Here is a 12,231-nt window from a genome sequence, read left to right as displayed (position 1 = left end):
TTTGACGCAGATGCTCGAGAGCGCCAAGGTTCCTAGCTCGTAGTCAGTAGTAGTCCTGCGTTGTGCTGTAGTAATCGGTTCTCGCGGTAACCTCCCGCTATAGAGGTTTAGCCTTGGGTTTACCCTGTAGTCCGTGTCCGTTCCAACATGGCTCAAATCGGCACACGCGGGTGGACTACAATTCCATCTTGGATATACTCGCACTAATTGATGGTATCAGTGTTTTTGTATGTGAGATGCAGACAATTTGATCTGTTGAACGTCGCTCCGCATTAGATATGATTGAAAGTGTTACAGTTGAGCGGGATTCCAAGGGTCCGTGGGCTTCAAGTTACACATCTCACCGACACGACTCGCATTGTGGAATGGGTGCCTCGTACAAGAAGGCCGAGTATCAAGTGCAGTAGCACTGAACAAGTGATCGATCTATAGTGATAGCATGCAACACAAGTGGAAAGCAGAGAACGCAAGGGTGTCGAGAGAAGATATCATCCCACTCTATCCGAAAAATCCCTTGAAAAAATGGATCGCGTCGGATCTTGCTGAACACGATCATCTTTGAGCATCCTGTGCAGAGGAATCAAGACATGAGCCATATTTCGCCGAGAAAGACCTCACCGTGCGTCAACTCGCGCATCCTCGCCCTCGACTCCAATCACTGCCTGTGGCGTTTTAGCATCAATGACCTATTAGTAGTGTGATGAGATCTTATTCACAAGGATGCGATCGATGCCACTTACATAGTGATTGTCGCAGTGCGGGCAAAACTCATCGCTCTCCTCGTAGTTTGACATATCCTTCCTGAAGGCCTTCTTGCACTTCTTGCACACGAACACCATCTCAGTTGTTTTCCCTAACATATGATCTTCCGCCTCTGCATGACATTCTGCGCAATCAAACCATCGCTTGCAGCATGGAGCCCGTATCGAAACTTGAGCATTGAATATATGTTTGCTGGAATTGAGAGAATGAATGCCGCATCGAGATGGATGGAAGACGATACGCTACCGACCACATCACGATGAACAAGCAGAAGTCACTACGATTATCCGATAGTACTCGGCCTCAGGCTAGAATTCAAAATTCCTAATGAACTTCAACTCGAAAGCCCGATTCCCGACACAACCTTGCACTTTTCCCACGCTATCAGTATCATACCTCTGAACAAGACAACATGATGGTGCACCCGTAGTCAGATTTTCAGACCTTGATCAATAGTTGTTCCTTCATTTATCTCTATGTATTTTCAACGTTATAATAACACGCACCATCAATGGGGACATTGTATAATCTCATCTTATGCTTGATTTTGACGCCATGCGAATTTGCGAAAAGACTTACGGTGTTGCGCAAACCCATTATTAATATTATCAGCATGTACTTACTGTTTTTAAATATTGTTAGTCCAGTTCTAGCATGAGTTTGATTGAGACAAGTTTAGTGAAGTAAAATGAATGATGAGGCAACACATATGCATAAGTAGCTGACTGTTGTGCTTCGAGTCAGAGTTAGCAAAGTAGTCCACAGTGGTGAATAAAACGTCGATCCCGTTGGTGTATTTTTTCTGCCAAATCATTTGATATCACCGGTACCAAAGCGGTGGTTCTTCAACTTCTGCTTCCTCCATCAGCGCCCATCCACAACAACAGAAATATTGAGAGTCCTTACCAAGTGGTGATCGCCAGTTATACACAAGATGATTTATATTCGACTTCCGCATAACTGTATTATGTTTGGACAGAGCAGTGTCAGTGAGAGTGAGGGCAGTCCCCATTTGCACATTCCCATCCTTTGTTCTGCGATTTGGTTGCAGGGATAGTGACGGTGACATCTCGTACGGCCCATATTTTGTATTTTCCTCGTCCGATATGTCTTCGATTGAGAATTTCTGTATCGAGTGGCCGAGAGCTACTGCCTCATAGGGGGGCAATTTATATGTGGACACATGTTGATCTCCACGCTGCACATTCATAGAATCTTTTCCGGATGTATTTGATTGGGGGAATCGGCGGAGCTCGCGAACCGCCTCCATATTTGCCATTTCCCCCTTGATTGAGCGCGGGAAGAATATCTGAGGTTCACTGCTTCGAATCAAATTACACCACTAGCAGTTATAAATGACGCACGATAAGAGTAATCCCAGAGGACACGGTACAACCTATGCTCGCAATCATCCCCAATAGGTCTAATCAGAAAGATGTGTTAATAACTCAAGCCTGCCGGGCACAGTAGAGTTGCATACCAGTGGCAAACCTAGACGATAAATTTAGCATGACGTTAGCATATTTCGGAGGCAGGCACACAACACACGCACATGTTATCGTTGATGTGCTGATGCGGTCTGACACCATCGATACCCAATATCAACAACGGAACCGTGAAGAGAAAGCGAAAAAAGACCCGGATACACTTCCATGTACCACATGAGTCGAGTAATGATATCACAACTGCGCAAAGCTTACGTTGAGCTCGTGAAACTTTGTAAGTCTAACCATTGTGTTGATATCAACATCGGCTTGTTTCTGAAGAGAATGGTCAGACCAGATCATATTCCTGCCGATCGAAATGAACTAACCAGGCTCTCGAGGAATGTGGGGAATGTCCACAAAATCGGAAGAAACCATATTGTCAAAGAAAAGCTTCCGAGACTCCCAGCCAAGAATGTGTAAGCCTCGCACTAGTAAAAGCTTACAATTTTTGTTTGATATTCAAACATGTAAATAACAGACCTTGTAGGGGTCCTGCCGCGTGAAAACCGTTACAAGGGGCATATAAATGACTGCGACTATAGATCCTGTCGCCCATATTTTGAAATATAGGCTGCGGAACCAATCTTGTTTCGCAGAGCTAGAGCGAATCAGGAAAAGCCAAAAGCACAGCTCTACAGGAAGAAAATTGAGTCTCAACTCAAATATCAAGGCGTGAAAGATGAACCTTCTAGGTGTGTTACCCTTAGTCGAAACGTGAGTCGGTGTCGGTGAGGATCGGTTGGGTAGACTCACATCTCTAATGCCCAACCAACTGAAAAACACAGGTACAGGGGGAGGATTGCGATTTGTGCACTGTCGCGCCAAAGCTCATACGGAGTGGGCATGACTTTGAAAATTTGGCATTAGCGGGAGATGTCAAGGTCACCAATTGGATTCACTCACTACCCATCCCGGGAATAACAGTGAAACCATAACTGTATTTGATAATGGAGAAACCCATAGCGTAGATTGCGATCAACGGAAGACTGGTTAAATAAGAATACTGTGAGACTATGTGAGTGATAAAATGGAAAAGAAGGAAGCGTAACGCACCGTCATGACCCGCTTGAATGTACCAGAACGCGGTCCATGATTCCACCTGTACAGATGTACTTAGGGCAATCATAAATTGTGTGTGCAACAATCCACCAACTTCAGACATTTGAAACAATCAAAGCACCAGAGATGATAAACTAAAAAGGATTCGAACTGAACCGAATGGATGTCAGCATTTCTTCCATTGAACAATCGAACACTGGACAGACCATAATTGTAAGCGCTGCCCATATAAGATTGACGGCTGGACTCAAGTGGGCCATGATTCAAAGGCGAGCAAGGGAGAATAAGTGGAAAGAGGAGGAGGCCAGCCTGAGTATGAGAGTTGCGCGAAACAATGATGGAGACCTATATAGTGCGTCAGTAAAGTCTCGCTCACACCTGGAAGAGAAAGGATCGCGAAACAGAAGCGAGTATGTTTAGGAGGCATGGTACATACATATTAATATATGGCATGTTCCTGCTGACCACGGGGACGATGATCTAAGTGGCAAGTGATTACAGGTACCAAGTTTGTGGTACCTGTAACGGGTCCGGGAGTGGCTAGTATTTGTTTGCGATCAGCACAGGTTCAATTACGACCGTCATCATACAGTCGAGCTGATTCAACAAAAACGAACCAATGCGGAGCTTATCGGAGTGCTGTGCTATTCAGTAACCCAGCATGTGGCAGCACCGCCGCTGCAACCGCGATCGCGGCCGGGGTGTACAAGTCGCTTAACTTGTGAAAAAAAATCACCAAAGGCCCGGTAGTAAAAGTGGTGAACTGCCGGGCCGTCGGATCTCGGTAAATATGATTGGTTGATGAATGAATCTGATTCATATCATTTTCTAAATCTTTCATGTACAATGGCTACATGGCCGCTGCCCACAGACGATGACAAGGAAAACCTTCTCCTCTCATGTCGATACGATGATCTCGACGACGTACAAGGTTTCGTAACAAAATTCGGCTCAGACGCCCTCTCCGGCGTCCGAGACGACAACGGAAACACTGTGCTACACATGACATGCGGGAATGGACACATAGGTGAGACGCGATCTCATCGTATCACATCTCCATACCACGAGAACTGATTCGCGTAAGGTATCTCGTAGACGTGCTGGATTATCTTCTTCCTCTTGTCTCCCCTTCCGTCCTGTCTGCACAAAATAGCGCCGGCTCCACTGCCTTGCACTGGGCAGCGCTGAACCAGCATCTCGAAGTAGCGCAGAAGCTGGTTCACTTTACTGGGGCAGATCTGATTGATATAAAAAATACCGCAGGACGATCACCCTTGGGGGAAGCTGAAATGATTGGATGGGATGAGGGCGCAAGGTGGCTTGTGCAGGAGATGAAACTCGACGAAACAAGCCAACATGACGTCAATGATAACGAACAAGATAGCTCCATGGCCATGGAGGCTGCACAGGATGTAGAAGTAGAGATCCAAGATGCGGATGGTCAGGTGGCAAAGATGACGATAAGCGGTGGCGCAACTACCTGATTGTTTTGAATCCAAGTAGGTTTGGTATATCCATGCCATGTGCGAGTACTGTCTTATAATATCACGCAGCCATCACATCAGGATCTTAATCCAGTCGGGTGCATATGAAACACAGAAGCGCTCTGCCAAGTCTGGCAACGAGCCTGAGCATTTCACTTTTGGACGAGTACTTGGTTCTACAGCCATTTCAATTCTATAGGTCGCGTGAACGATAACATAGTGATGGCCGGGTTGAATTCTCCGTAGAACAGTACCATGGAATTGGACTTACATCAAACTCATCTGATAATCTGAGCAGCACAACATGAAGTTTAGGCGTTCGATCCTAATACGTTACACCTTCTTGAATCTTCGCGCGATAAACGTAGGACATTGCATGATGTAGAATGGAAACGCCCAGGGTCGCGTAGCCAGATGTCACCTATGACACAGCACGAGTCCACAACTATCAAAATTACCATGTGGTTACTGCACAAATCAAATACATGGGGGAAACTGGGAAAGAAAACACATCGAAATTCACGTAACATTCAAGGGGTAAAACTCCATCTTCATCACGTTTCACATCGACGGTGACCGTTCTTCCACAGGCCATGACAATGCTGCTGCGGAGAGGTGTGAGTGTGTAGTTGACGTCCCTCTTCACCATCTTTCACCGTCCATTTTCCCGCAGCATGCTTCTCCGTAACATTACGTGACAACCAGTCGTCTGGGTTTGCCGTTCTACAATTTGATTTTGCATACCACGACTTCTCGTTTCCAGATTCATCAATATGTGCAAATTCGTTTGGTGGAGGATTGGCCAAGAAAAGCGCGCCACGCTTCCACGCGACTGCTTCCGAAGTGGGAGAGAGAAATTCGCGTGGTGCAAACGGACTCCAAGGAGACAAGGTAGACGAACGAGACCTTGTTTCCAGCATAGGCGACGAAAATCCAGATCTCACGCGCTCCGAACGACGTGGCATGGGCTTTGTCTGCTGTGAGACAGTGTAGACGAGCTCGCCGGCCACACGTCGTTGCGGAGGAACATACTTTGCATAGGCGCCTGAGCGTAGGGTCAATCCGGGGAAGCTGCATCGACGTTCATCAGAGAACGTGTATTATCCGTTCAGGTTGACATACCTGTCAGCTTGATTGGAGGCCAACGCCGGCGTCCCCGGCTTTGTTACGAGATTATCGTCAAGGGGCTGAACTTGCGTCTCACAGGAATTGGGCTGTTGTAGTGAGGTGTGGGCACACGGCGTCTTTCGCGTAACTACAGACCAGGAAGCAGGACGAGATGCGGACCCACTGGAAAGGTTCCTGTCGGGCTGGTCACCATCAGTGGCGGTGGTTTGAGACAGGTGAGGTATAGTCCTGGCACTCTTTGGTTTGAGCGGCTTTAAAGTCGTAAAAGCGGCGGTGACTCTCAGTCTTTCTTGCACAGCTGTCTCCCAGAACGAATCTGGACCGTCGGATTTACGTTCTGACCCAGTTGACAGACTGTAGTCCGGTTTAACCTTGGTACCGACAAGTCCATTTGATGAATGTTGACTGCCTCTGCTACAAGGGACCGGCGTGCTGGCACTCCGGCGATGTATATCGAATGGCGTAGCTGTGTGTTCCGAATCACAAAGAGAATCGCACTCTAATACATTATCGCATCTGGAAGTTGATGGTGAAGGACGGGAAGTAACGTGATTCTCGTTCTTGTTAATGGATTGTTGTGAAGATAATCCGAGAGCCAATTGATCCCTTGGAGACTCGCTGCAGAAAGACCCTTCCTCGCAGCTTGAATCACTATCTTCCTCGAGATCGGCACCGATCCCAGCCGTGTGAGACCAACTTCGCTTTTTGGGAACCATCGATGAAAAAGAAGTTTGGCTACTCAAGACGGAAAGATGCCCGTCATGGTTGGGCCTTGCAGGTATAGTCATTTGAAGGTCGCCATCGTGAGTTGCATCATCACGCTTGCGAGCTGGCCAACGCACATCGTGCGTTCTTGGTTTTTCGCGAGATACAGCCTCAGCCAGTGGCGGGAAGTTGCGGACGAGATGCACCGGACATAAGGGTTGGCGTGGGTCCTCAGGCCTAGCATTGTGGATGACCAGTTCGAAACCTGGGGAGCTCGACGATTTGAGTGCAGGTGAGACGTCCAGGGACGCCGGATCATTGCAGGACACAGACTCTTGACTCGGTGTGCGTTCGGTATCGCGATGTTCGTTAGCTGTTTCACGTGGCAATACACATAGACTGTTATATAGGTGTAGGGCTGCGCCAATAACTTTGGGACTGTCCAGATCCTCATGTAAGGCATGTATGTCGGGAGCTCGCAAGATGTCTTGTTGTGTAGCAAGCAAACCTGAATCGCTGTTGAACGCTTCTTGGTCGGGAGTGATGCATACGCTCTCGGTCCCGGATAGCTCGAGTGAAACAGCTGCACTTAGAGATTCGCTATCACTGTCGAAAATGGTTTCAAGGCTACCCCATGATGGGAGGTCCAGTAGACGAATTTTGTTTTTAAACTGGAGGCAAGTGACAGAACACAGACATATGAGACCAAGGTTGAGGGCAACCAAGACCAGGATGCTGCAAAAACCACTGTTAAAATAAATCAACTGGTTAGAGTAAAGCAAAACTAATCTAAATGTCAGCAGAGGTAACCACAGTCTGGAGTATGGCCTGACCTAGAGAATCCACGAAATTTGACAAGTAGTGTTTGTGCTGGGAAATCAAGAGTGCATATGTGAGAGTGGAGGATGACGGAGGAGAATGGTGGTCATGAGCAGAGACACGACTGCTTCTATTGCTCGAGGCGAATCCGGCGGGAAGATAGTTTGCCGGAGGATTTGGCCACAGGAAGTTGTGTCTCTCGAGGACCGTAGAGTCTCCGTCGATGCTCCTAACAGAACTGAAGGGATCCAGGGTCGCCAGCAAGGGTGACCATTGGAATAGTTTGAGAAGGGCTAATAACGAATATCGCAAGAAGAAAGTCATAGAACTGAACGCAACAAACGATAGAAAGAAATATTGAAGGCCTAATGCGCAGAGACCTAAGGTATACACTCCGTAGGTATTTTCGCAACTTGCCGCACCACCGTGACTTACCGCATCATACCACACCGAAACATACATTTAACGTCATTTCCGACAACTACTCTAATCATACACAAGATAATTGACCTAGCAGTAATACTCGTCGAACTCATCAACTATACGCCTCTTGGACATGACTTTGAGAGGCCGAATTTAGAGGACGTGTTGGGCGCGGCAGCAGTGCCAGTGAGTCCTAGTAATATCGTACGAGACATGGCTTTTGGCTGGACAGCAATGCCAACCTCTTCACGAGTGTGCATGTGAGCATGTCGACGGCGAGTGGACTTCCCAGCCTCTGTGGCTTTTATGGCGCTGTGGTGTCGAAGGTTTGCACGAATTTTGTCGAATGTCTCGAATGTTTCAACTGAAGATTACACCGTCGTGCAGATTGTGTTGTGCCGAGATCAGAAAATGTGCGTTCTACTTCACCTGCATGCCCTACAATTGAGAGAATCGTAACAGCAAAGGCCTTGAGAGGGTGGATCTCGGAGTTGATTGGAAGGTTTTGCCACAAAGAAAGGCCGTCCGCTTGGCCACCAGCAAACGGAGCTACTGACTGAATTGTAGGCCTGCAGTTTTTCCAGTTCTGCCGGTTGCAACCGGCAAAACTGACCCCAAGCAGTTTTGCCCCCTACACTACTTACTGTGGGAGCCGAACAATTCCGGAGTGATAGTAGGTCACTCATCACCGCTACGATTCCGTATATTTCTGAAAACAGCTGTAAGCTGTTCCATTGCTCACGTAGGCGTATAAAATGAGTACGGCTGGTTGATGTGGTCCTCAACTCCAGTTCTCTCCCCCTTACACACTCGTTACAAATGCCCCCCAAGGCAAGATCATTGCTCGAGCTCACCAGGCTTCACTTGGGGTGTGACTTCATGTTCTAGCCCTTCGGTGAGTCGAAAGATGCATGGGGGACACTACTCATCGGCTGATTTTATTGTACTTAGCGTGGGGCTTGCTGGCGGCATCATACCATGTAGCATTACCCACGAATGAAGTTGTCACGAACACTTTGTTCTATGCGTTGTTAGGCACGCTGGTACATAGTGCAGGCTGCGTCATAGATGACATGCTTGACCGCGAGTTCGATCGCAAAGTTGGTATGTCGATTCCATTCTAATTGTCGCTAATCGCCTACGTTCAAAAAACCGACCGATCGCCTCGGAAGCTGTCACTATTCCAGAGGCCTCAGCTCTTCTGATCGTGCTCGTTGCTCCCATTTTTTACATGTTCTCAACTGCTGGCCCTACAGCGTGAGTAGATTATCCAGAAAGTAGACTTCTCTGACAGGCTCGTTTAGTCTGTTACTCGGTCTTGTTGGACTCCCAGCTTGTGGTGGAACGTATCCGCTAATGAAGCGCTGGATGTATTGGCCGTCTTTGTACCTTGGTATGGCTTTCTTGCAATTAAAAATTGTGCACCGTCTTATTTAGTTCTCAGGTTTTGCTGTTAGCTGGGCCATCCCATTCACATGGGTGGCAATTACGGGTGAGTTTGATTGGGGCATGATACTGAATGTCGGAGTCGCGTCATGCTGGTAAGTGTGCCAGAAAGGTGTTTGTTTCTCCGAGGGGCTGACGGTGCCTCCCTAGCTGGACGTGTATTTACGACACTATCTACGCGTGTCAGGTGACTAGCCCACTTGGTTCTACTTTGAAATGTCGGTGTTAATTACGTTATATCAGGACAAGAAGGACGACGAAAAGGCTGGAGTCAAGTCCATGGCAGTCCGTCTGGGCGATGGCATTCGTCCTGCATTGAGCGTATTTGATGCGATATTCTTTGCGTGTCTTCTGTGGGCTGGGTACTTGAATGGCCAGCACCTACCGTTCTACGTGATGAGTGTCATTGCGCCCTTCCTCCTCTGTCTGTGGCACATATGGTCATTTGATCATAATGATCCCCAAGACAGCTCGAAGACATTTTCGGTATGTTGAAGTGTATAACTATGAGCTGATTCTGATATCCTATTGTTGTACTGCAGGCATGTCGCCACGGCGCAGCGTTGGTGTGCGCAGGATTGGTCGTGGACCATTACTGTAATCTTGTGTCCCTGGCCATTTGAGCATGTACTTTCATCTCAGGCTGGATTCGAGGTGACGCCTTCAACCATCTTGTTAATGTACTTACCACAACCTTGCACTTGCCTGTTGTTATCCTGGAGTGTCGCTCTTGTTGTCTAACCTACAAACCAATAGATGAATCGACGTACTTACTACAGTCTTTCGCTTTCAAGTTCATGTTTTTATCCTGGAGTACTGTTTATGTTTTTTGATGTACAAACTAATAGATGATTGATAATGCAGACATCGCAAATTAGTGTGATAATCACCCCTGCGTGGCAGTAGGGAAAGAGGAAGTACAGAGATCAAGCCAGGCGGCCTGGAGTATCGCATTTGCTTCCTCTTCAGGAGTAGGAACCGAGTCCGTTCATGTCACTGAGCGACGTTCAGTCAAAATACTTTTTGGCCAACTGCTGAGCCCCTTGTGGATAAGTTACAGCCTGTTGGACTGCCGGTGAGCCCTCGCATCATCCTCTGCCGACCTGCAGTGTGCACAGCATGATGGACATCACGCCTTCAGGGCTCTAGAAATCTTATAATTGTGTATGTCTTTTTCGAACATCGGAAATTCAGCCTCATGTTATATTGCCCACTTAAAACTGGGCAGGAAACCGATCTTTGCAGTTGTAACTCCCTCCTGCCAGTAAACACTCACTTGCATAGTGAACAAGTAGATACTAGATGAGTAGCAACCAAGTTGCTATAAAATAAAGTATACGAACAGTTCCCTGGCAGATATAGTGAATAATTAGCGTAATATGGAATATATACAATAGGGCGTCCAGCGCTGCAGCAAAAACTATTCACAAGGATCTAACCCACGCCATGCAAGGACCCAAACTCAAGTGCTGTCCCTCACACCAGCAGCAGGAAAGTCATTCCCTGCGATATCCTTGAACACCTGATCATCTTTGTGTTTCTCCCTTCTCTCCTTAACAATCGCCAGCAACGTGTGCCTCTTCCTCCTGTGCACTTTCAGATCATCCACGTCGCTATCACAAGCTGAGGATGTATTGAAACGGTTGAGCGCTCGGAACACCTGCCTTATGAAGCCTGGAGGAGGGGTGGATTGCGATGATGCAGATGGCGAAGAAGATCGAGAGGGAGAGGAGGTGTTTGTGCAAGCCGGAAGGCACAACACCATCCCTGTGAACACCATCTGTGTGCAAGACGGAGAGCGCGACAACACCCCTCTGAACACCATCTGTGTGCGAGATACTGTAGGAGCGCCACCACGGGGATCAGGGCAGATGACGGTACGTGTGGTAAGCACGTCAACGGACTCATTGGCAGGAGGAGGGGTGGATCACGATGACGCAGATGGCGAAGAGGATTGAGAGGGAGAGGAGGTGTTTGTGGGAAATGAGCGCGACAATGCCCCTGTGGGGATCAAAATGGATGATGGTGCCTGTGGCAACCTTGTCGACGGAGTCATTGAAGCCTGGAGGAGGGATGGATCGTGGTGACACAGATGGGGAAGATTGAGAAGGAGAAGGAGAGGAGGTGTTTGTGCGAGACGGAGGGCGCCTGAACACTATCTCTGTGACAGATAGTATAGGAGCGCCACCATGGGGATTGGGCTCAGAGCGGGTGATGGTATGTGTGGCAACCTTGTCGATGGAGTCATGTACGTCGACAGGCGTAGTGACGCGTGTAGTGCATGTGTCCTTAGGGGATGGGCATGATCCCTTCAAATCAGGATCTTTTCCCTCAACAGGATCAACTACAATCTTGTGGTCCAGCCGTACATCACTCGCGCTCGTTTTCTCGCTCTTGACGCAAGGGCCCGGCCTCATCGGCGTCGAATCTGAAGTGCGGGTTTTGAAAAGTGAGGCAAGTCTCTGAAGAATAACAAGGAATAATGTTAGGAAACGCAGGGTGATGAAACCAAAGGAAATACTGATCATGTTTGTATGCCGCAGGGGGTCGAAACGTTGTGCGTCCATGGGGTTGTAACGTGTGTGACCCGTTTATACGTTTATACGGTAAGCGGATATAAGTCCTGGAAATATTTGATGTAAGCTAAGATTTTAGAACGTAAATGAGGAGAGCGAGTGATGACCTTCTCATGTTCGGGAAAGAGGTATTTAAGCAAAGCAGGCGCCGCTCACTATGCCACTAAGGTTTTTGTTCGTTTGCTTCGACAATTATTTTCGTGTTATGAAGTTCACCCACAGCTCACGAAGTATTTAATTCTTGGGTCTAAACAAAAAAACGTGTCTTCCAGCCGAGAGCTACGCGTTAGAACTTAGCATTGAAAGATATGACTCAACAGGTCTGAGCACGCTTGTTATTGT

The 12,231-nt window shown here is 47.7% G+C and overlaps 7 protein-coding genes across 7 annotated transcripts; 2 read left to right on the top strand and 5 right to left on the bottom strand.

The window, feature by feature from the left end:
• Positions 1-488: 488 nt before the first annotated feature.
• HD556DRAFT_1432050 (uncharacterized protein) lies at positions 489-1,283 on the bottom strand (the record flags this gene model as incomplete). The annotated part of the gene is made up of 5 exons (XM_041305082.1): positions 489-567; positions 619-686; positions 741-954; positions 1,159-1,160; positions 1,269-1,283. 5 exons carry the CDS (start codon positions 1,281-1,283, stop codon positions 489-491), a joined length of 378 nt encoding a protein of 125 aa, XP_041160357.1.
• Positions 1,133-3,845, bottom strand: HD556DRAFT_440570 (uncharacterized protein). The gene is made up of 14 exons (XM_041310602.1): positions 3,745-3,845; positions 3,515-3,653; positions 3,403-3,458; positions 3,303-3,348; positions 3,153-3,252; positions 3,003-3,096; positions 2,935-2,951; positions 2,730-2,881; positions 2,576-2,677; positions 2,463-2,522; positions 2,315-2,409; positions 2,243-2,253; positions 2,127-2,185; positions 1,133-2,071 (listed from the first exon to the last, which is right to left on the bottom strand). Exons 2-14 carry the CDS (start codon positions 3,566-3,568, stop codon positions 1,583-1,585), a joined length of 1,335 nt encoding a protein of 444 aa, XP_041160356.1. The 5' UTR covers positions 3,569-3,653; positions 3,745-3,845; the 3' UTR covers positions 1,133-1,582.
• A 309-nt stretch (positions 3,846-4,154) lies between these two features.
• On the top strand, positions 4,155-4,792 carry HD556DRAFT_1237106 (ankyrin repeat-containing domain protein; the record flags this gene model as incomplete). Its single annotated transcript, XM_041297877.1, has 2 exons — positions 4,155-4,335; positions 4,404-4,792. The coding sequence occupies 2 exons, from the start codon at positions 4,155-4,157 to the stop codon at positions 4,790-4,792; spliced, it is 570 nt and encodes a 189-aa protein (XP_041160355.1).
• A 296-nt stretch (positions 4,793-5,088) lies between these two features.
• HD556DRAFT_440412 (uncharacterized protein) lies at positions 5,089-7,847 on the bottom strand. Its single transcript, XM_041310601.1, has 3 exons — positions 7,459-7,847; positions 5,915-7,409; positions 5,089-5,863 (listed from the first exon to the last, which is right to left on the bottom strand). The coding sequence occupies exons 1-3, from the start codon at positions 7,766-7,768 to the stop codon at positions 5,347-5,349; spliced, it is 2,322 nt and encodes a 773-aa protein (XP_041160354.1). The 5' UTR covers positions 7,769-7,847; the 3' UTR covers positions 5,089-5,346.
• A 375-nt stretch (positions 7,848-8,222) lies between these two features.
• HD556DRAFT_1191078 (uncharacterized protein) lies at positions 8,223-8,417 on the bottom strand (the record flags this gene model as incomplete). The annotated part of the gene is made up of 1 exon (XM_041296175.1): positions 8,223-8,417. A coding segment is annotated over one exon (195 nt), but the record flags the coding sequence as incomplete, so codon positions are not given.
• A 142-nt stretch (positions 8,418-8,559) lies between these two features.
• HD556DRAFT_1371099 (UbiA prenyltransferase family) lies at positions 8,560-10,054 on the top strand. The gene is made up of 9 exons (XM_041302938.1): positions 8,560-8,583; positions 8,656-8,738; positions 8,819-8,971; positions 9,040-9,124; positions 9,172-9,260; positions 9,312-9,408; positions 9,464-9,500; positions 9,557-9,799; positions 9,856-10,054. The coding sequence occupies exons 2-9, from the start codon at positions 8,687-8,689 to the stop codon at positions 9,934-9,936; spliced, it is 837 nt and encodes a 278-aa protein (XP_041160352.1). The 5' UTR covers positions 8,560-8,583; positions 8,656-8,686; the 3' UTR covers positions 9,937-10,054.
• A 721-nt stretch (positions 10,055-10,775) lies between these two features.
• On the bottom strand, positions 10,776-11,880 carry HD556DRAFT_1443083 (uncharacterized protein; the record flags this gene model as incomplete). Its single annotated transcript, XM_041306557.1, has 2 exons — positions 10,776-11,138; positions 11,245-11,880. 2 exons carry the CDS (start codon positions 11,878-11,880, stop codon positions 10,776-10,778), a joined length of 999 nt encoding a protein of 332 aa, XP_041160351.1.
• Between the last annotated feature and the right edge of the window lie 351 nt (positions 11,881-12,231).

Source organism: Suillus plorans (genome assembly GCF_016647745.1).
Source record: "Suillus plorans strain S12 chromosome Unknown HD556scaffold_27, whole genome shotgun sequence".
Lineage (NCBI taxonomy): Eukaryota > Fungi > Basidiomycota > Agaricomycetes > Boletales > Suillaceae > Suillus > Suillus plorans.
The sequence above is the reverse complement of the archived record's forward strand: the minus strand, read 5'-3'. Positions and strand labels throughout refer to the sequence as shown.

Coding starts and splice junctions, on each gene's coding strand:
- HD556DRAFT_440570 (XM_041310602.1), bottom strand. CDS start 3,568: ATGGCCCACTTGAGTCCAGCCGTCAATCTTATATGGGCAGCGCTTACA. Junction 3,459..3,514: donor GGGCAGCGCTTACAATTATG/GTCTGTCCAGTG, acceptor CATTCGGTTCAG/TTCGAATCCTTTTTAGTTTA. Junction 2,678..2,729: donor CGCGGCAGGACCCCTACAAG/GTCTGTTATTTA, acceptor AGCTTTTACTAG/TGCGAGGCTTACACATTCTT.
- HD556DRAFT_440412 (XM_041310601.1), bottom strand. CDS start 7,768: ATGACTTTCTTCTTGCGATATTCGTTATTAGCCCTTCTCAAACTATTC. Junction 7,410..7,458: donor AAATTTCGTGGATTCTCTAG/GTCAGGCCATAC, acceptor CATTTAGATTAG/TTTTGCTTTACTCTAACCAG. Junction 5,864..5,914: donor GCCTCCAATCAAGCTGACAG/GTATGTCAACCT, acceptor ACGTCGATGCAG/CTTCCCCGGATTGACCCTAC.
- HD556DRAFT_1371099 (XM_041302938.1), top strand. CDS start 8,687: ATGCCCCCCAAGGCAAGATCATTGCTCGAGCTCACCAGGCTTCACTTG. Junction 9,409..9,463: donor GTCGGAGTCGCGTCATGCTG/GTAAGTGTGCCA, acceptor GTGCCTCCCTAG/CTGGACGTGTATTTACGACA. Junction 9,800..9,855: donor ACAGCTCGAAGACATTTTCG/GTATGTTGAAGT, acceptor GTTGTACTGCAG/GCATGTCGCCACGGCGCAGC.